The 23,468-nt window shown below is 38.4% G+C and overlaps 1 protein-coding gene across 1 annotated transcript in view; it reads right to left on the minus strand.

Moving 5' to 3' along the window:
* Positions 1-19,748, minus strand: part of TMEM30A (transmembrane protein 30A) — a 65,746-nt gene extending 45,998 nt beyond the window's left edge. Inside the window, exons 1-2 of the mRNA XM_053710447.1 lie at positions 19,402-19,748; positions 14,594-14,707 (exon numbers count right to left, since the gene is read on the minus strand). Coding sequence (XP_053566422.1) covers positions 14,594-14,707; positions 19,402-19,644 — 357 coding nt within the window. The 5' untranslated portion in view covers positions 19,645-19,748. The remainder of the gene's footprint in view (positions 1-14,593; positions 14,708-19,401) is intronic.
* Between the last annotated feature and the right edge of the window lie 3,720 nt (positions 19,749-23,468).

Consider the following 23,468-nt stretch of genomic DNA (forward strand, 5'->3'; position numbering starts at 1 on the left):
CCCCCCCACGTCGCCGCTACCTTACCTACAATTATTAACCCCTAATCTGCCGACCGGACCTCACCGCTACTCTAATAAATGTATTAACCCCTAAAGCTAAGTCTAACCCTAACCCTAACACCCCCCTAAATTAAATATAATTTAAATCTAACGAAATAAAATAAATCTTATTAAATAAATTAATCCTATTTAAAAGCTAAATAATCCTAACCTAAGTTACAATTAAACCTAACACTACACTATCAATAAATAAATTAAATACAAATACCTACAAATAAATACACTAACTGAAGTACAAAAAATAAAAAAAGAACTAAGTTACAAAAAATAAAAAAATTATTAACATTATAAAAATATTACAACAATTTTAAGCTAATTACACCTACTTTAAGCCCCCTAATAAAATAACAAAGCCCCCCAAAATAAAAAAATGCCCTACCCTATTCTAAAATAAAAATTGAAAAGCTCTTTTACCTTGCCAGCCCTTAAAAGGGCCTTTTGCGGGGCATGCCCCAAAGAATTCTGCTCTTTTGCCTGTAAAAAAAACATACAATACCCCCCCCCCCAACATTACAACCCACCACCCACATACCCCTAATCTAATCGAAGTCTTTATCCAAGCGGGGGCTGAAGAGGTCCATCATCCGGCTGAAGTCTTTATCCAAGCGGGGGCTGAAGAGGTCCATCATCCGGCTGAAGTCTTTATCCAAGCGGGGGCTGAAGAGGTCCATCATCCGGCTGAAGTCTTTATCCAAGCGGGGGCTGAAGAGGTCCATCATCCGGCTGAAGTCTTTATCCAAGCGGGGGCTGAAGAGGTCCATCATCCGGCTGAAGTCTTTATCCAAGCGGGGGCTGAAGAGGTCCATCATCCGGCTGAAGTCTTTATCCAAGCGGGGGCTGAAGAGGTCCATCATCCGGCTGAAGTCTTTATCCAAGCGGGAGCTGAAGAGGTCCATCATCCGGCTGAAGTCTTTATCCAAGCGGGGGCTGAAGAGGTCCATCATCCGGCTGAAGTCTTTATCCAAGCGGGGGCTGAAGAGGTCCATCATCCGGCTGAAGTCTTTATCCAAGCGGGAGCTGAAGAGGTCCATCATCCGGCTGAAGTCTTCTATCAAGCGGCATCTTCAATCTTCTTTCTTCCGGATCCATCTTCATCCCGCCGACACGGAACATCCATCTTGGCCGACGACTTCCCGACGAATGACTGTTCCTTTAAGGGACGTCATCCAAGATGGCGTCCCTCGAATTCCGATTGGCTGATAGGATTCTATCAGCCAATCGGAATAAAGGTAGGAAAATTCTGATTGGCTGATGGAATCAGCCAATCAGATTCAAGTTCAATCCGATTGGCTGATCCAATCAGATTGAGCTTGCATTCTATTGGCTGTTCGGAACAGCCAATAGAATGCGAGCTCAATCTGATTGGATCAGCCAATCGGATTGAACTTGAATCTGATTGGCTGATTCCATCAGCCAATCAGAAGTTTCCTACCTTAATTCCGGCTGATAGAATAGGTTTAATTGTAACTTAGGTTAGGATTTATTTTACAGGTACTTTTGTAATTATTTTAACTAGGTAGCTATTAAATAGTTATTAACCATTTAATAGCTATTGTACCTGGTTAAAATAAATACAAAGTTGCCTGTAAAATAAATATTAATCCTAAAATAGCTACAATATAATTATTATTTATATTGTAGCTATATTAGGGTTTATTTTACAGGTAAGTATTTAGCTTTAAATAGGATTAATTTATTTAATAAGATTTATTTTATTTCGTTAGATTTAAATTATATTTAACTTAGGGGGGTGTTAGGGTTAGAGTTAGACTTAGCTTTAGGGGTTAATACATTTATTAGAGTAGCGGTGAGGTCCGGTCGGCAGATTAGGGGTTAATAATTGTAGGTATGTAGCGGCGACGTTGGGGGGGACAGATTAGGGGGTAATAAATATAACATAGGGGTCGGCGGGGGTTAGGGGCAGCAGATTAGGGGTTCATAGGGATAACGTAGGTTGCAGCGGTGTACGGAGCGGCAGATTAGGGGTTAATAGTATAATGCAGGGGTCAGCGATAGCCGGGGCGGCAGATTAGGGGTTAATAAGTGTAAGGCTAGGGGTGTTTAGACTCGGGGTACATTTTAGGGTGTTAGGTGCAGACTTAGGAAGTGTTTCCCCATAGGAAACAATGGGGCTGCGTTAGGAGCTGAACGCTGCTTTTTTGCAGGTGTTAGGTTTTTTTGCAGCTCAAACTGCCCCATTGTTTCCTATGGGGGAATCGTGCACGAGCACGTTTTTTAAGCTGGCCGCGTCCGTAAGCACCGCTGGCATTTAGAGTTGCAGTGGTGGTAAATTATGCTCTACGCTCCCTTTTTGGAGCCTAACGCAGCCCTTCTGTGAACTCTAAATACCAGCGGTATTTAAAAGGTGCGGGGGAAAAAAAGCACACGTAGCTAACGCACGCACCCCTTTGGCCGCAGAACTCTAAATCTAGCCGTATATTAATAATATATATAATATAATAACTATATTAACCCTAATATAATTAGAGTTAATATAGATAAAAGGGACAGTACACTGTAAAATAGTTTTTATATTAATGTATTTCAATGCCTTATTATTTCAGCTGCAGAGTATAAAATATTTGAGAAATTGCATTTTGAGGTTTATTTGTGTATATGAAGTAGCTGGTTTTGTGCTTTTAAAACACAGCCTATTACAATGGGTTGAGCCTCAGGTAATATCATATCATTATGTTATCACTTTGTGTACACACACTTACTTCCTTATCTTATATTGGTCTTGAAAACTAAAGCTCAATACATAGAGAGAAAAATGGAAAATTATCATTTTATTACTTAACTATCCTACTCCCCACTGTGAGTTTAATTTCTTCTGCTGGCTGTGTTTACTTAGGCTATTCAATAGCTGAGACTGCAGTATCAAAACTTTCAGTATAGGTTGGGAAACCACAAGCTAAATCAGCTATTTCAAAGGCCAAAATAGGGGTAAAGGAGCTACTTGTAAACAATTTAATACACTCCAATAGATAAAATGGATAATTGGGAACAATTTAAATGGGAGAACATTTTTGGGTGAACTGTCCCTTCAATATAAGTGGCGGCGGTGTAGGGGGGTCAGATTAGGGGTTAATATATTTAATATAGGTGGCGGCGGTGTAGGGGGATTAGATTAGGGGTTAATATATTTAATATAGGTGGCGGCGGTGTAGGGGGTCAGATTAAAGGTAAAAGAGCGAATTACTTTGTGACAATGCCCCGCAAAAGGCCCTTTTAAGGGCTGGTAATAGAGCTGGTTACTTTGGGGCAATGCCCCGCAAAAGGCCCTTTTAAGGGCTGGTAATAGAGCTGGTTACTTTGGGGCAAAGCTACGCAAAAGGCCCTTTTCAGGGCTATTTGTAATTTAGTTTAGGGTAGGGACATTTTAGTATTTTAGGGGTTAATACATTAAATATAGGTGGCGGCGGTGTAGGGGGATTAGATTAGGGGTTAGATTAGGGGTTATTCATTTTAATATAGGTGGCGGCGGTGTAGGGGGATTAGATTAGGGGGTAATATAGTTAAAATAGGTGGCGGCAGGGTAGGGGGCTCACATTAGGGGGGTAATAATTTTAATATAGATGGCTGCGGTGTAGGGGGATTACATTAGGGGTTAATAATTTTAATGTAGGTGGATCACATTAGGGGGTTAGACATTTAATGTAGGTGGCGGCGGGGTCCGGGAGCGGTGGTTTAGGGGTTAAACACTTTATTAGGGATTGCGGCGGGGGATCGCGGTTGACAGGTAGATAGACATTGCGCATGCGTTAGGTTTTATTTTGCAGGTAGTTTAGGGAGCTACGGGGCTCCAATACTCAGCGTAAGGCTTACTACGCCTGCAATTTGTGGCGAGGTGAAAATGGAGTAAGATTTCTCCATTTTCGCCACGTAAGTCCTGTGCTGGTTTGATATACCTGTCTATGGGCCAAAAAACTACGGCCGAAGGCAGAAATATACGAGCATAACTTCTAGGTTACGCCGTATATAGGATACCAAACCAGCGCAAAATTTGGCGTCGCCGGCTTTTGCGGGCGACGCTGCATATCTGATCGGGCCATTAATGTCTATGGAATGCAATGGCTCAAACGGAGCCAGCTGTAAAACTTTAAGAACAAGGTTAAGGCTCCAAGGAGGAGCAACAGGCTTAAAGATAGAACAAAAAAAAAAAAAAAAAAAAAGGAGTATACAATAGGATAGTTACTTCCCTTTAGTTAGAACCGCTGCCTTCCAAACAGTCCTCTCAAAGCTGTACAAACAATGTATATTGGCAGATAGAGGCGCTGGTTCTAAGGGATCTCCAATAGGATTCACAATTTTCCCAGAAGAATTCTGTCTGTATCTGTGTTCAAAGAATATCACATTGACATAGTATGTCTGTGCACCTTAATATATAAGTGCAGTATACTCACAGAATGATATCAGGCTCCACAGGTGATTTCACAAAAAAACAACGATCAGGAAAGGAAAAAAGCTGGCTTTTTTTTTTTTTTTTTTAAATGTTTATTTTGCTCAATGCAAAAAAAAGCTGTTGAAACGCTTTTGCGTTGAGCAAAATAAAATTTTTTTTAAAAAAAGCCAGCTTTTTTCCTTTCCTGATCGTAGTTTTTTTGTGATATCACCTGTGGAGCCGTTTGCCTGATATCATTCTGTGAGTATACTGCACTTATATATTAAAGGGACAGTCTACACCAGAATTTTTATTGTTTTAAAAGATAGATAATCCCTTTATTACCCATTTCCCAGTTTTGCATAACCAACACAGTTATAATAATATACTTTTAACCTCTGTGATTATCTTGTATCTAAGCCTCTGCAAACTGCCCCTTTTTTCAGTTCTTTTGACAGACTTGCAGTCTAGCCAATCAGTGCCTGCTCCCAGATTACTTCACGTGCACGAGCACAGTGTTATCTATATGAAATATGTGAACTAACACCCTCTAGTGGTGAAAAACAGTTAAAATGCAATCTGAAAGAGGTGGGCTTCAAGGTCTAAGAAATTAGCATATGAACCTCCTAGGTTAAGCTTTCAACTAAGCATACCAAGAGAACAAAGCAAAATTGGTGATAAAAGTAAATTGGAAAATTGTTTAAAAGTACATGCTCTATCTGAATCATGAGTTTATTTTGGCCTAGACTGTCCCTTTAAGGTGCACAGACATACTATGTCAATGTGATATTCTTTGAACACAAATACAGACAGAACCCTTTTTGGGAAGATTGTGAAATCACCTATGGAGCCGTTTATCTGATATTATTCTGCGAGTATACTGCATTTATGTATTAAGGTGCTCAGACATACTATGCCAACTTGATATTCTTTTAACACAGATACAGACAGAATTCTTCTGGGAAAATTGTGAAACAGAGAAAAAACCTTTGGAGATCCCTTAGAACCAGCGCCTCTATCTGCCAATATAGAGACTTAAAGACAGGCCTGATTTTGACCAAGGCCTGACAAAAAGTTTGCACATCTGGCACATTGTAATGCTCTTGACCAATGTGAAATTGGTTTTGTTGCTCTTGTGTTTATTGTCTTAGCAAAGTAATTGATTTTACTAAGATCAGTAACTGTGAGCTTTTTAGTCGTAGGAACAGTAAGGTAAATGACACTGAATATAGAAAGAACAAGTGTTCATTAATACACAGTTTTTCTATGAGAAGTGTTTGTTTGCAGATTCAGATCTCTGCTAACTGGCTGAATACGATGTAGCTGTTGTGCAGCATAAACCCTTCAATCTTTGTAACAAGGTTGAAAACAAATAACGCAAACAATCTTCACACACTCACACCGGAATAAAATATTTACAAAAGTCATACATTCTTCCACGGAGTTTAAGAGAAGCAATGAGTGCAATTGGTGATTCAGTCACTAGTATCTGAGTTAGAGACCTGGTAAACTTAGAAGATTATCGTGAATGAACTTACCAACTTCAGTCCCAAACGAGCTGCTATGATACCTTAGTCTGAGGATAGAGTCGGGGAGATGTTCGTCCGACAGCGTGAGGAGGAAAAGTGAAGCCGGTGAGAGTGTGACTGACTTCCGGTTGCGGTAAGGGTGTTCCGAATGTACCGCTGATGATGGAACAGACAAGGAACTGCAGTTGCCGGTGTAGGAAAGGCAAATTCGAGATTGCGGTAAAGTTTAGTTTGCGCTTCCAAAAAAAGGTGATGAAAAGATAAAAGGTTGCAATAAGCTGGGATAAATCAGAGGTGTATTCTACCAGAGACCTGGTAATATAACTACAAAATAGAGCTAACTCTTCTCAGAGTAATCTGAGCGTAGTACAACAATTAACAGGCAATGTGGATATGGCAATGACAGGTTAAATAGGGTTTGGTTGTTAGTAGGAGGGATCTGTCCTTAAACGTTTGGCAGATGTGTGTAATATACCTTTATGTAGTAAAACTGATTAAACAGAAATCTGACCCTTCAGGGTACTGACTGACAATCCCTTCTCCAGGTATTCCTGAAGAAAAGATACAATTCTAGGAATTCTAATTCTACTCCAAGAGTAGCCCTTGGATTCACACCAATAAATAAATTTACGCCATATCTTATGGTAAATCTTTCGAGTAACAGGCTTGCGAGTCTGAATAATGGTCTCAATGAACGACGCTTAGACAGAATTAAGCGTTCAATCTCCAAGCAGTCAGCTTCAGAGAAACAAGATTTGGTTGAAGGAAGGGACCCTAAATCAGGAGGTCCTTCCTCAGAGGTAGTCTCCAAGGTGGTAGAGATGGCATCTCCACTAGGTCTGCAAGGCCATGCAGGGGCTATTAGAATCACTGACACCCTCTCCTGTTTGATACGAGCAATGACTCGTGGAAGGAGAGGAAACAAGTATGCCAACCTGAAAACCCAAGGAACCACCAGAGCATCTATCAGAACGGCCTGCGGATCTCTTGACCTTGAACTTTACCTTGGAAGCTTGGCGTTCTGATGGGATGCCATCAGATCTAACTCCGGCGCACACATTTGGAGTACTAAGCTGGAAAACACCTCTGGATGGAGTTCCCACTCCCCGGGATGAAAAGTCTGTCAGCTCAGAAAATTTGCTTCCCAGTTGTCTACCCCTGGAATGTGGATGGCAGATAGACAGCAATTGTGGGTCTCTGTCCACTGAAGAATCCGAGTAACCTCCTTCATGGCTAAGGAACTCAGAGTTCCTCCCTTGTGATTGATGTAAGCCACAGAGGTTATGTTGTCTGACTAGAACCTGATAAACTGGGCTGAGGACAAGTCAATAAAGCATTGTAAATCGCCCTCAACTCCAAGATGTTTATGGGAAGAGCAGACTCCTCCCGAGTTCAAAGGCACTGAGCTTTTAACAAGTTCCAGACTGCTCACCAGCCCAGCAGGCTGGTGTTCATGGTCACGATCACCCAGGAAGGTCTCCGAAAGCATATGCCCTGAGCTAGATGTTCCTGAGAAATCCACCATGGGAGAGAATCCCTTGACGACTGATATAACTATTCTCTGAGATAGATCTGCATGATCGCCATTCCATTGTCTGAGCATGTGCAACTGGAGAGCTCTCAAATGGAAACGAGCAAAAGGAATGATATCCATGGAAACAACCATCAGACCGATTACCTCCATACATTGAGCCACTAAAGAATGAGCAATAGCCTGAAGAGAGAGGCAAGAGGAAATTATTTAGTTTTTCCTGACCTCTGTCAGAAAAATCTTCATCAATAGAGAATTTATTGTGGCCCTTAAGATCACTACTCTTGTAGCAGGAGAAAGGGAGCTTATTTCCAGATTCACATTCCATCCATGGGAATGAAAAAAAAGACAACAATATCTTTGTGTGAGATTTTGTTTGTTGAATAGATGGCCCCTGAACCAATATGTCGTCCAGATAGGGTACCACAGCAATTCCACAAGAACCGATAACTGCCAAAAGAGCCCCCAGAACCTTTGAAAAAATTATGGGAGCCGTGGCTAGACCAAATGGAAGGGCCACGAACTGGAAATGTTTGTCCAGAAAGGCAAATCTCAGGAATCTGTGATGGTCCCTGTGAATAGGAACATAAAGATACGCATCCTTTAGGTCTATGGTTGTCATGAACTGACCCTCTTGTACTAAAGGAAGAATGGAGAGTATAGTCTCCATCTTAAAGGATGGAACTTTGAGAAACTTGAAGTCTAGAATGTGACGGAACGTTCCCTCTTTTTTGGGAACTACAAATAGGTTGGAGTAGAACCCGAGACCCTGTTCCTGCACTGGAACTATCACTCCCAGGGAGGAAAAATGTTGCATACATTTCAAGAACGTCTCTCTCTTTATCTGGTCTGCAGATAATCTTGAGAGAAGGTATCTGCCTCTGGGAGGAAAAGTCTTGAATTCCAATTTGTAACCCTGGGATACTATGTCCACAGTCCAGGGATCATGGACACCTCGTATCCAGGCTTAAGAGAACTGAGAAAGTCTGCCCCCCACCTGATCCGATCCTGATTGGGTTTCCAAAAATACTTGGATTTTTTCCTGCTTGGAAGAAGAAGGGGAAGGCTTTCCTCTGAAGTTACGAAAGGAACGAAAATTACTCTGACATCCTTTAGGCCTATTCTTCTTATCTTGGAGGTAGAAAAGACCTTTCTCCACCCGTAATATCAGAGATAATTTCAGCCAAACTGGGTCCAAACAAAGTTTTGCCCTTGTAAGGAAATCGCCAGAAGCTTGACTTTAGAGGAAACGTCCGCAGAGCAGGATTTCAACCATAACACCCTGCGGGCTAGGACAGCGAATCTAGAAGTTTTAGCTCCTAGTCTAACAACCTGTAAAATGGCATCTGCAATAATGGAATTGGCCAACTTAAAGTGAAGGGAAACTTTGGTGAATAAAAGCCTGTTTTTTAAAAATACTATTAAAAACAGGGGCACTTTCAAGTTTACAAAGCAGCCGTTTTGATTAAAAACGTACCTTTTTTTCTTTTCACAGCCAGAGCACCTCCAATAACGGATTTCCCCCCAGGGTAGTCATTGCCTGAGGCCATGCTGCGATTGGAGGAAGCCAGATTAGTCATTGCGGACGCGTGAAGCTGCTCTGGCTGTGAAAAGAAAAAAAGTTAAGTTTTTAATCAAAACGGCTGCTTTGTAAACTGATGAATGAAAGTGCCCCTGTTTTTAATAGTTTTTTAAAAAACGGGCTTTCATTCATCAAAGTTTAAGAGCTTTAATCCTATCCTTTGTGCGGGTTTGGTATCCTATATACGTTACGCGCGTATATTTCTGACTTTGCCCCGTATTATTTTTACCCTTAGACTGACATACAAAACATGCGCAGTTTGGTATCCAATATACAGCGTAAGGACTTGCGCGCGCAGATTTCAGAAAATCTACTCCATTCTCATCTCATTACAAATTGCAGGTGCAGGAGCCCTTGCACTGACTAAAAAAACCAACGTAACTCCCTGGAAGCCTTAACAAACACATACATTTAAGCAGCATCTCAAGGTTAAAGGGACAGTATACTATGATATTGCTTTTTTTAAGGTTTATCTGTGTATTTGAAATAGTCAAATGGATTGAGCTTGTAGGTACTTTATCACATTGGGGACATATACTTGCTTATTTAATGTAAATTGGATTACCTCCATCTCTTTAGAACCCACTGGTGTAATTTAATCTAATGCTAACAAAGCTTGGCACGGATGCCAAAATATATAAAGGGACAGTCAACTCCAAAGAAAACCTTCTTTTAAATAGGGCATGTTATTTCTAACTACTTTCATATTTAATTAGAACACTTGCTTTGTTCTCTTGGTATTCTTAGTTGAAAGCAAAACCTAGGATGGCTCAAATGATCATAACACCTTCTTATCATTTATAACACCTTCTAATTATGTGGCGCATCTTTTAGAACTTGCGGTTATTTTTTACGATTCGTAGCCTAATTTGCATCAAACTACTCTTTATTGAGACTTTAGGTGAACAAAATACTGGCGTAAGTACTTGCGACGACTAAAATGTGTATTTGCGCACATTTTAGTTGATCGCCGTTTTTTCCTACTTACGCCAGTTTACCATCTGACGGCGCAGTATATTGGATAGCTCGAGTTGCGAGGTGAAATTACGGGCGGCGTGGGTTCCCTCGCTTGCGCCGAAAACTACGCCGTATATCGGATCGTGCCCAAGGTGTCAAACCAATAAAATGCCACACTAGTCACGGTGGCAATACACACCGCAGGTTGCCATTGGAGACCTTGATGAACATAAATCTTTTTCAAATAAGCCTCCAGCTTCTTGTCCATCAGATCCTTAAAAGAGCAGCTATCCTCAATAGGAAAAGTGGTTCTCTTAGCCAGAGTGGACGGGCAACTTGGGAAGCAGAACTGAGGACGGGCACCTTATTTTCTGAATTTCTAGATTTCCTCTTGCGTTTTCCCTGTAATCTGGGAATGGCAGCTAATGCCGCAGATACCGCTAAAGATACCTGGGCAGCAATTTCTGCTTTTAAATTAACTCCACTAGGAGTTATAGAGGAACCGCAGGGCACTGCATGTGACGCCATTGAGGCTTGGAACGTAGCAGGAGAAAGCTGAGGTATTAGTTTAACAGCATCATCCTGAGAGACATTATGCTCAAAAAATTTACCGTTATTTTGCACGGCTTTCTTGACACATGAAGAACAAAATTGCATAGGATCTGCAATTTGTGCATCTAAACATAATAAGCATGAATTCATGAGAGCAAACTCTTGCTCTATATCAGACATGTTGTGAAACGGTAAATAAACTTATACAGATAAGTTTCAAAGATTTGAATATTCAATTAAAATAAATAGGGTTGCACCAATACCATTTCTTTAAGACCGAGTACAAGTACCGATACTTTTTTTTTACGTCATATGAGTTTACCAAGCACAATACAGACTACTGAGTCAAGATAGCTTCTTTATAATTATGAACTGTAACTCAAAAGACATTTTGAAATAATTAAACAGTTTTATTTGATTGTTGTCACAAAGTTATAATAATAATAGAATAATAATTTGCGATTTATAAAGCGCTTTTCTCCCTGTGAGACTCAAAGCACTTTACAAATATACCAACATAAAGACATAAAAGTTAGGAATCTCTGAAAGTCAGATAAGCGGACTGAATGCCTGATAGAAGAGGTGGGTCTTTAAAAAAAAAAAAAAAGCTAAAGTCTTTAAGGACGGTGCCTCTATGCGCACGGTAAAGAGTTCCAGAAAGTAGGGGCAGCGTGGCCGAATGCTCTGGAGCCTGAGTTTGTCCTTATTCTTGGCACTGAGAGGAGGGATGTGTTGGCTGACCTAAGTGAGCGGGTGTTGGGTGTCATGAGCTCTTTCAGGTACTGTGGGCCTTGGTTGTTTAAGGCTTTGAAGGTCAGCAGGCCAATTTTAAAATATGTTTTGTAAATAAAAATATTACAATAAATATATTAACAATAAATAACAGCTGCAGCAGTTGGGGCTGGAAAGCTACAATTTAAAGGGGTGATTACAGGGTGCAATTGGGTTGTAGGGTGCCTATATAACATCAATCTGACATTTGTATTTAATACAAAGTAATATAATTTAATTCTGAAAAAAATCATTGGGGAAGGAGTGTCCCAGTAATCCCCTTTCAGAAAAATGGGGCATTTGCATTCTACTGACTCAACAGAAAATAGGGCTGGTCTTCATATTTTTCCAGGGCTACTTTTTATTCCCAGCCCAGCCCTGGCTAAGGATGTTCCTCAGAGTACAGTATGTTTTGAGCACATTGTTCAAGATGAGAACTAGCAGTATAACAGGCAATCTAGCAATTTGAAAAAAAATATTCTAAAGTTAGTTCTTATTAAGGAACAGAAGCATCTCTGCATGTTCAGCTATAAGTTTCTTTTATCATTAAGGACGTTTGATGCTAAGCTGAACAGTCTTTCACTTTTCACACTACTGCATGGGGCTGAAAGTTATTTTTGGGCCATTTTAGCCAGAGCTGGAAATCTCAGTTTATTAATGGCTCAGTACTTCAGGGGTTTGTCTAAATGAGGTACAGTGATCTCTCCCAGGTAGACTTCCAGCTGTATAGTAGCAGCTTTTGGAGCACTGCTCTCAAACGTACAATAATATAAATAGCAGCAATTTGTATTGGCAGGACAGAAGTGAACAATTTTTAGTTAAGTCTTCACTCCATCTTAAAATGAAATGGGAACATGCAGTTAGAAAAACGGCACAAGATGGCGTATGGGTAGGAAGTGGAAGTTTCGGTTTAAGTATCGGTGCATTTGCATGAGTATGCAATTACTTGGTATCGGCGCAAGCCTAAAAATAAGCTAAGGAAAATTAGAATCAATACCCAGCTAAAATTATGTGAGAAAAGTTAAGAAAAAACATTTAATAACATCAAATAAACTTCTAAAATACCCTTCAGGCAACCCTATACCTCAATTACTAAGGTGCCTTACCACTACCAATTTAGACCGGATCACCCAGAAATGGAGAAAAACAACTTTTTCCTCAGAAACTTTATGAAGTAAAGCCTGTCATGTGACCGCAACTGCAGAGCTCAAATTACTGCTGCGACACAGAGAGGCGCTAAAAATAGCTTCCTGGTACACAGAGTACCATAAATAACCGTTTTTTCAAACCAGACAGTTTAAAATGTTGCATCATTTTATTTTAAAGCAAAGGGGAAAGGAATAAGCTTGCTGAAATAGAAAATTCAGCCTTACTTTCAGTTTAAACTTGAATCGTTTTATCAAGTAAATGTGTCAGAAAATAAAGCCCAATAAAAACACTTTACCTTTTCTTTTTAAAAGAGTTTAAAAGTTAGTCTCACACATGCTACAGTGCCTGATTCATGCCCCAGTGTAACCCATACAACAGGATTATCTATGTCCCAATAAAAAAGCAGTGTCTTAATTTGTTAAGTGCATGGTCTCCCCAACTGGAAGAAAAAGCACTTACCTGTTCCGCTGTCCGGCATGTAGACAGTTACAAGGTATGAGAAGACACAGTTCTTCACAGAGACCTTTGAAAAAGAAAGAACAGGAGTAGCCAACTCTGGATTTCTAAACTAGGGCAGCAATTGTTAGGAAAACGCAGTAAGTACCTCTTTACAAGTTCCTAACTGCTTTAAAGCCACCACTACCCAACTGCAAGGAATGATGTGGAATATGGCTATAATCCAAAACTTGCTTGTAGATTAAATCAAAAATTTTCTTCAGACACCTAAACTTCACCTCCTCCATGCACCGAAGGTAAAGAGAATGACTGGGGGTTGTGGGTAAGGGAGTGATACTTAGCAGTTTAACTGTGGTGCCCTTTGCCTCCTCCTGCTGGCCAGGAGTGATATTCCCAACAGTAATTACTCAAGCCGTGGACTCACCATATCTTAGGAAAGAAAGCTGTAATAAGTGTTTGAGTAAATATTGTGTTGGTGTATAAGTAGGGCTTTTTGTGAGGTTATGGGTTTGTCATTGTGTTCATGATCTCATTGGAATTGGCATCAGATAGGATGCTGGAGGCTAGTCAATGAAGCGGTCCATGTGTTGTATGGAATTTCTTTCACTGAATTTGTTAAACATTTAGAAAGGCCTTTTTTTTTTTTTATTAGAGCTGCATAAGAAAACCCCCAGCTGCGTTTATTTGTTATTTTGCGATATTCACTTTTTCCCATATCGTACAGCCCTAATATATAGACATATATGTGAGTATATATATATATATATATATATATATATATATATATATATATATATATATATATATATATATATATATATATACACACACATACATACATACATACATACACACAGTATATATATTAGGGCTGCACAATTAATCGCGGATGCGGTATTAAACCGTGATTAGTCGCCGTGGTTTTAAAACCGCGAGTGTACACTATTTAAAAAGAAAAAAAAATCCTCAGATTGTCCTGAAAACGGAGGCGGAGAGGGAGGATGAGTGGCAGACCAGTGTGCGGCCGTGGGCGGACCTGAGAATGCCTGCAAAACGACCATTTTGGAAGAGATTGAAGAGTGTGTGGGAGTCATCTGGCAGTAGTGTGGGGGTGGTCAAGCAGTGGTGTGGCGGTGGGACAGCTCAAAGTTGTGAGCAATAAAGTGAGTATTGTACAAATACTTTATAGTGCCTTACTGACTTTTTTTTTTTTTTTAACTTCTTTTGTGGTTTGTATTTTTATGCTCCAAGAGTACATTGGACATTGAGAAATATGTACAGTAAGATTCTGTAGTGTACTGTTAAATAAAGGGACTTAGCACTAGCTAATTTTATTTTAACTATTTTGTGGTTTGTATTTTTATGCTCCAATAGTGTATTGGACATTGAGAAACGTAGTGTTAAATAAATGGTTTATTGAAAAATGAAGGTGTTATAGTAATTTTTAATAAAATTGCGATTAAATCTCAATCGCGTTTTTTTTTTGTTTGTTTTTTAAAAACGCAAATTTTTTTTCCACCCATATCGCCCAGCCCTAACACACATACACACATACATACACACACAAACAGATAAACACATTTTATATATAAAAAAAAAACACAAAAAAAAAAAAAACATACCTCAAATGCATAGTCCAGAGTAAAATTAATTGTACAGTAACAGGTAGCACCGCTCAATGTAGCATTTAAACACTTGTGGCATGGGCTGTCTGGCTCTATTCCAGTGTAATCAATCTATGGAAAAAAGCAATATCAAATTAGTAAACTATTTCAAGTTAATCTTCAATTTTTCCCAAACTGGGCTTTTTCAATACAGTTATAATCACACACGGATAATAACAGCACTATAACCCTTTACCTCACAGCTTATAGCTTTGGTGCTTTTGTATCATTAAAAAAGTTGTTCTCCACACAAAGTATACAAAAATAAAAAACAGTTAAATTGCACATAAATACGAAATTAAAAAACAGGAATTGTTTTATTTATAAAGCTACATTAGAATTTTAAGAGTTTAAGACACAGGAAAAACATTTAATGAACCAGGACAAATTGTACCAGGGGCTTTATACTACTATATACAGGTAGCCCTCAGTTTACGCCGGGGTTAGGTTCCAGAAGGAATGGTTGTAAATCGAAACCGTTGTAAATTGAAACCCAGTTTATAATGTAAGTCAATGGGAAGTGAGGGAGATAGGTTCCAGGCCCCTTTCAAAATTGTCATAAGTAACATCTAATACATTATTTTTAAAGCTTTGAGATGAAGACTTTAAATGCTAAACAGCATTATAAACCTAATAAAATAATCAGACAACACAGAATATATAATTAAACTAAGTTAAATGAACAAAAACATTTGCTAAACAGCATTATAAACCTAATAAAATAATCACACAACACAGACTTCACTTGCATTTTTATGCAAACAATTCTTTCTATGCATTTCAATCTGGAATGATTTATAGACAGGAAGATCTTGTTCCTTTGAAATATGCTCTATAGCTCAGGTCTGGTTACATTGATTAATTTCAGCTTGCTTGGCTTTGCTGCAAAACAAGCGGATAGCTCCACCTACTGACTATTTTAATAAATGCACTGCTTCTCAATGCTTTTCAATAGCAGTCACATGACTGGAAAAAAAGGTTGTTATTCTGAAACGGTGTAAATTGAACCGTTGTAAAACGAGGGCCACCTGTACTATAATATTACTGAGCTCGACAATTTCAAACCCAATACACTAAATCTTTATTTTTCCAATGTTAAAACTTGCATAATATAATGCCAGTGTTTAGTACGTTTATTTTAATATATAAGTAAAAAAGTACTATAAACAAAACATCTATATTAGTGTTCTCCCTAGGACCTTTTTAGTGGGTCATAAAATTAGCCAATATAAAAAAATATTTAATTTGTATTGCACAAATTATCATTAAATACATGTATTTGTGTTAAATTATACAATTAACTTGTGCTTGGAATAGCAGAAAATGGCTACTTCATAATGACACACAGTTTGCAAACTTTTTTGTGGTGAACACAAATATTTATATAGATCTCACATCTCACCATTGTAAATAACCTGCATTATTATTTATTAGGAACCCAGTTGAATTAAATACTTCTGTCGCAATCTTTTAGACCTATTTAAAGTTTCTATTTTTGTTAATATAGTGACCTAGAGTGTCAGAAACTTAATTTGGTATGTGATATAGCTGAGACGTTGTACTGGATGTTATGTGTACATAGTTATACTGTAAATGGAATATATGATATACACATAAATCACTGGGATATAAATTTAAATGCTTATGTTTTGTCGAGCATTTTTATCAAATGTATGTAAAATGGCCCTTATCTCAGTGTTTTTTTACAATCTTCATTTTAGACAGTCCGTGCTGGATCTTGCATAACATTATCATTCTCCACAGGAGTCAGCACAATGTTGTTATCTATGTGGCACACGTAAGCTAAAAGTGTCTAGCTGAGATAAGTGGCGGCCTTCTGGATCTTAGAAACAGGCAAACTTAAAGGGAAACTGAACTTAAATTTTTTATTTCATGATTCAGATAGAGCATGACATTTTAAGCAACTTCCTAATTTACTCCTATTATCAAATTTTGGTCTTCCTCTTGGTATCTTTATTTGAAATGCAAGCTTAGATTCCAGCCCATTTATGGTGAACAACCTGGGTTGTTCTTGCTGATTGGTGGATACATTCATCCACCAATTAAAAGTGCTGTCCAGAGTCCTGAACAAAAAAACAAACTTAGATGCCTTTTTCAAATAAAGATAGCAAGAGAATGAAGAAAATTTTATAATAGGAGTAAAATTAGAAAGTTGCTTAAAATTGCATGCTCTATCTGAATCCCGAAAGAAAAATTTTGGGTTTAGTGTCCCTTTAAGATGTTATAACGTATATTAATATAATAATGTTGGTTATGCAAAGTTGGAGGATGGGTAGTAAAGGTCAAGTAGATTGTCCCTTTAATAGAGAACGGATATCACTGACATTGCAACCAACATCATAACTTATTCTCACAAATCTACTGGAGTGTATCAGTTCAGAACTGGCCTCTCTGTCTCTTCCTTCCCTTTCTGTGGCCCAGATTCTTCCATAATCATCCTCTTCTGCAACAGCTCCAGCCCCATTTAGGTCAAGCCATATACCGAGATATTTACAGGAGTTTACGGGCCAGCCTAAAGTTTGATAATGTAATGTTTAACTCTGCGTTATTTGATTTTTGTAATTATAATCATCCCAAAAACCATGGTTACTGTTTAGTACAGATCCATCTTCTGACCTCTAAAAAAAAAAAAATCCTGCAACACAGCCTCAAATTGTGATATGTTTGATATCCTTGTATTCAAGCTACTTTGATTCCACAGCTCCAACCACCGTATAAAAGAAAGTAATTTCTGTTGTCCAGCGTGTTCCAAACTCGACCCTTGTAATCGCATCTCCTGCTGTGTGTAGCAACAGCCTACGTGCGTTTCATCCCCTGCGTTTCGCAGGACTTACTCAGGGCTGACGTCATCATCAACGGTGCCCTTCTATTGGTTTGGGGTTGTCCTCTGATAGAGGACCACATATTGACAAACTACTGGCCAAACAGTACCATAAAATTTGAGCCCTTTTTAGAATTAAATCCTGAGGTTATTTAACGTATTGTACAACAAATGCTGATCCCACCAATTGATTACGGGGATAGTGTGTATTTATCTGCGCCTCAGATTTATCTCAGTAAACTTACAACTATCTATAAAAAAACTTATTATGCCGATTTGTCCTGCAGTGTGATTAAAAAACTTATTGTTATATGATAAAAGAACTAAACTGGATATCACTTGACTCTAGACGTTTTCTTCAGTTCTCTTGCCATGTCTATAAACCACGTTTCTGAGAAACTCCTGCGCTAACTGAGCAGTATGCTCACCCCTGCTCCACAGATACAAAGAGGGGAGCTGTGTAGTGGTTAAGAGCTCACACAATTTAGTTGCTGCCCACCCTTCATCCGCTAGCACAACTGTTAGTGCTGCACTAGCAGATTTAACAAGGCAGTGTTCTGATGCACAGAGAGATGTATGGGGATTCAGAGCCACCCCAATACCACTGTTACCTAGTTTAATCAAGGCCTGATATATTGATCTCTACACACAACACTGGACATAGATGTAAAGTTTTATTTAACAGATTATTGCAGAGGAAAAAAAAGACACAATGTTATGGATGCACTGACTCATCTGATACTTTATTATCACTCAAAACAGAAAACAGTAATCTACCTCACACACACAAAGCTAATGCCCCCCCTGAGTATAGGTGCAACACAGCTGCAGAAATCTCACTGAACACAGTAATACAGCAACATAAACCAATAACACGTGCACTTTTATACCAGCAGCCAATGTACCTCACTGAGCACTGGCGCAACCCAGAATCAGCAACCTTACTCTAATAAAACAAAGAACAAAAAAAATAAAAATAAATGGATGGGGATTTAGATATAATCATACATTCTTAAATTGTTATTGTCTTATTAAATAAAGTCCATCATTCATTCTATGTGTAGAACCACCATAAAAATTAGAAAAGAATATCAAATACATCACAACCATGACAATTTTAAAACAGCACTAGTAATTAAAGGGATGCTTACCCCAACATCCTTCTGCAATGTATTTTAAACCTTCCAGTATATGCACACAATGTGTCCCTCCTTAACTGGTCAAATCATGTATAGTGATCTGATCAGTCAAGAAGTAACAATCTTTAAAACACAAGTCAAATATTAGACTCAGTAAGTTAAATTAATACCTGGCATATCTAAGAGAGCTCCCTTACTTGTTGGAAATAGTCTGTACTCTACAATATAGTAATTTCCATCAATGTTGGAACATCCTAGAATGTCCCAGTCCACAGTTGAGTATGTCCTACAGAAATAGGGCTGAAAGCAATATGCCTACATTTCTTCTTTGAGCATAAACTCTGTAATGGTTTTTAGGGCCACACATTGGGCATTGCTTTTTTTATTATTATTAATCCAGCTATTGAGGTGTTACATCTTTATATAAAAATGGCCAACACATTTTAAAAGAGAACGAATGGAAAACTGGTACTAAATAATAATTTTGGAACCAGAGAGACATCAGTTAGAGCGACTAAACATAGTTCTAAACACACATTACATTAACATTATTGTACTGATCGCTAAGCGATGTAAAATGTATGATATGATTATATATAACAGCTCTCTAAAGTTTCACCTGTACATATATATTATCATTATACCACAATGTGTCATTCATCTAATCCGTTAACACCTATTTAACTACTTGGCTACCAGAGTGGGTAATATATTAACATCAGTTCCTTCTTTGACAAGGACTCTAGTCTAGTTTCTCCCTGGAACAGGTATAAGCACAGCCTCACCTCAAACTCCCGTATGTTGTTAGAAGTGACTAATATCCCGATACCTATAGGGATGAAGATAATGCCGATAACGAAAAACGCCGGCAGCACAGTGCCAGCAGTGAGGATAGGCTGCCAGGCAGGGAGCCGCTGCTGCTTAAAGGCCGTATTATCCGGCTTCCTACTCTTCACGGTACCGCCGGGTCCAGATCCCGAGGAGTTATGATGCCCATCCTCCTCTTTAGCGTTGTAATTCATAGCCATTATGTGTTAGTCTCCCGTACCTTGCCAGTTACCGATCACAGCGCAAAACCAGACAAACTACAACAAACCAGCGCCCGCCCACTTCCGGGAACGTCACCGACTGGGCGAGGACATTTGCGGAAACAAATGAATGTAGCACGCATGCTCGGAATTGCAGCAAGGAAATAGGCATAAAGGTTGTGTGGTTGGTTGTTGAGAATCAGAGTGCCATTTTTAAAGTGGGCATTGCAAGAGGGTAGCATTATTTGTATCGCAGAACTAGGTTACATTGTGCGTTATTTCTCAACTAGCAAGTATCCTTAAACGTAGAAATTTACCAATAGCTCAATATTTAAGACATCAATGAAGTTTGAGGGCATCTCCATGTTACCCGGGTAGACAGACTTGACAAGGCACTGGCCTATCAAAGGGTACAGATGGGATTGTCCAGAAGGATGACCAGTCAGTCTGTTCTTTGTTGGCAAGGTTGGGCCGTGTCTGGGAAGTACAGGGACATACCCGTCAAGGGTGTGATTTAGGTGTTGCACAGTGTCACTTAAAGGGATATGAAACACACAGTTTTTCTTTCATGATTCAGATAGCACATGCAATTTTAAACAACTTTCGAATTTACTCCTATTAATTTTTCTTCGTTCTCTTGGTAACTTTTTTTTTTTTTAAAGCAGGAGACCTTAGCAGCTCTTATTTTTGGTTCAGACCCTGGGTAGCACGTACTGATTTGTGGCTACTTGTAGTCACCAATCAGCAAGTGTTACCCAGATTCCTGCTTTTCAAAAAAGATACCAAGAGAATGATAAAATGTGAAAATAGGAGTAACATAGAAAGTTGCTTAAAATTGAATGTTCTGTCTGAATCATGAAAGAAAAAAAAATTGGGTTTCATATCCCTTTAAATGGATTGTAATTTATGTCTAAACATTGTGGGTTTTCCTGTCCTGAAAAATGAAAGAGCCCACAGCGAAGCTTTACAATCTTAACCTTGCCACATACCCGTCCCTAATTTGCAGTTTATCATATTGATTCTGCTGAATGCAAATAATGGACACAGATAGTGGAAAACCCTGTGTTGTCCAGACTTAAAGGGACAGTCAAGTCCAAAAAAAACTTTCATGTTTCAGATAGGGCATGTAATTTTAAACAACTTTCCAATTTACTTTTATCACCAATTTTGCTTTGTTCTCTTGGGATTCTTAGTTGAAAGCTAAACCTAGGAGGTTGATATGCTAATTTCTTAGACCTTGAAGGCTGCCTCTAATCTAAATGCATTTGATAGTTTTTCACCACTAGAGGGCATTAGTTCACGTGTTTCATATAGATAACATTGAGCTCATGCACGTGAATTTACCATGGAGACAGCTCTGATTGTCTAAAATGCAAGTCTGTCAAAAGAACTGAAATAAGGGGGCAGTCTTCTGAGGCTTAGATACAAGGTAATTACAGAGGTAAAACATGTATAATTATAACTGTGTTGGTTATACAAAACTTGGGAATTGGTAATTAAGGGATTATCTATCTTTTAAAACAACAAAAATTCTGGTGTTGACTGTCCCTTTAAAGGGACATTCCAGCCAAATTTGAAATCCACATGAATGCATTTCAATTTTGAAAATAATAATTTTTGTAATATACATGCATTAGCAAAAATGCTTCTAATAAAAGCTATAGCTGTTTCAAACGTGTATTTAAGTATGCACTGTGCACCAGCATTTTAAACGCAGCACTTGCTCAGAGAGCCTAAGGTGCTTGTACCATCTGGTAATGACTCAATTTGTTAACTACTGACATGATACAAGCCCCACTGGCGGTCTGAGCAGCCGCAGTTATTAAAATACTGGTGCACTGAGAATATCGAACTATGCATCATGTGCACGTGCAGAAAAAATTGTTAACACTAAAACAGTGATACTGCTTTTTGCCAATGCATGTATATTGCAAATATGTTTCTGTTCAAAGATGTAATTCATCTATGTGCAGTTAAATTTTGACTGGAATGTCCCTTTAAGTCCAAACTGACTCCTCCAAATAAGGAAACTGGTGGGTGGAGATTGGCCATTAAAAACAATTGCAGGAAACAAGATGTTAATATGTTCTGATAGCATTCAGACTCTGCTGATATGAAACCCAACATATTTTTTTTGTGTTTTTAGACAGAACATACAATTTACAAAAAAAGTTTCCAATTAAAGGGACATGAAACCCAATTTTTTTTCTTTCATGATTTAGAAAGAGCATACAGTTTTAAACAACTTTCAAATTTACTTCTATTATCTAATTTACTTTATTCTTTTGATATTCTTAGCTGAAAAGCATATCTAGATAGGCTCAAATAGCTGCTGATTGGTTGCTGCACATAGATGCCTCGTGTGATTGGCTCTCCCATGTTTATTGCTCTTTCTTCAACAAAGGATATCTAAAAAATGAAGCAAATTAGATAATAGAAGTAAATTGGAAAGTTGTTTAAAATGGTATTATCTATCTGAATCATGAAAGAAAAAAATTGAGTTTATTGTCCCTTTAACTTCTTTTAACATATTTGCTTTGTTTCCATGGTAATCTTTGTTGAAGTGGAGCATTACATGGCAGGAAATATTGCTGCCATCTAGTGCTTTTGCGTATGGATAACTTTCCTGCAAAACTGCTGCCATATAGTGCTGCAGACATGCTCATGCTCCTAAGCTTACATCCCTGCTTTTAAACAAAAGATACAAAGAGAATGAAGAAAATTTGATAATATAAGTAAATTTGAAAGATGTTTAAAGGGACAGTCAACACCAGAATTTTTGTTGTTTAAAAAGATAGATAATCCCTTTATTACCCATTCCCAAGTTTTTTGCAAAACCAACAGTTTTACTTCTGTGACTAACTTGTATCTAAGCATCTTCTGACCGCCCCTAATCACATGACTTTTAGTTATTATCTATTGACATGCATTTTAGCCAATTAGTGCAGTGTCTGCCACTATCCACGGGCGTGATCACAATGCTATCTATATGGCCTACATGAGCTTGCTCTCCCCTGCTGTGAAAAGTAAATAAAATAGAGGCGGCCTTCAAGGGCTTAGAAATTATCATATGAGCCTTCCTAGTTTTGCTAGGAGAACAAAGCAAAATTGTTGATAAAAGTAAATTGGAAAGTTGTTTAAGATTACATGCCCTATTTGAAAAATGAAAGGTTTTTTTTGGACTTGACTGTCCCTTTAACATTGTATGTTCTATCTTAATCATAAAAGAAACATTTTGTGTTTCTTGTCCCTTTAATGCTTGGAAGACTGCAGAAAAATGCTGTGACTATTATCCATTTAAAGGGACATGAAAGTCAAGATTAAATTTCATGATTCCAATAGAGCATATCGTTTAACCCCTTAACGACAGTGTCACAAGGGTTTTTCAGAGCTGTAACAGCGTGAGTCTCTCAGATACAAGACTTTGTTATTTCTGCATGCCGCACGGCTTGAGGAATGTAGAAATATTGCAGGCTTGTCGGTAGTTATCAATTTCCTTCTGTTATTAGTTGAAATAATTTTTATTGCATTATGTACAACAAATACAGATCACATTGTTCATTTAGTGCAAATCGTATCACCTCCTCTAACCTCTTAACAAGAGCCCAAGTCCAGTATTCGTTACTCCTCTGTGGCGATGATATCTGAAAGTCCGTTAGCATACAAGAATGAACAAACATAACTTCTATAGTACAAATCATCAGTCCTGCTTTGTCGCATGACTAACTATACATCCAAAATTATGAAAGCATGGCAAAGGGAACAGCAAAAGGAAACATATCAGACAGTTTTTCTCTTCCCCCTTTTCCCTACTCATCATGGGC

This window comes from Bombina bombina, chromosome 4 (genome assembly GCF_027579735.1).
Source record: "Bombina bombina isolate aBomBom1 chromosome 4, aBomBom1.pri, whole genome shotgun sequence".
Classification (NCBI taxonomy): Eukaryota; Metazoa; Chordata; class Amphibia; order Anura; family Bombinatoridae; genus Bombina; species Bombina bombina.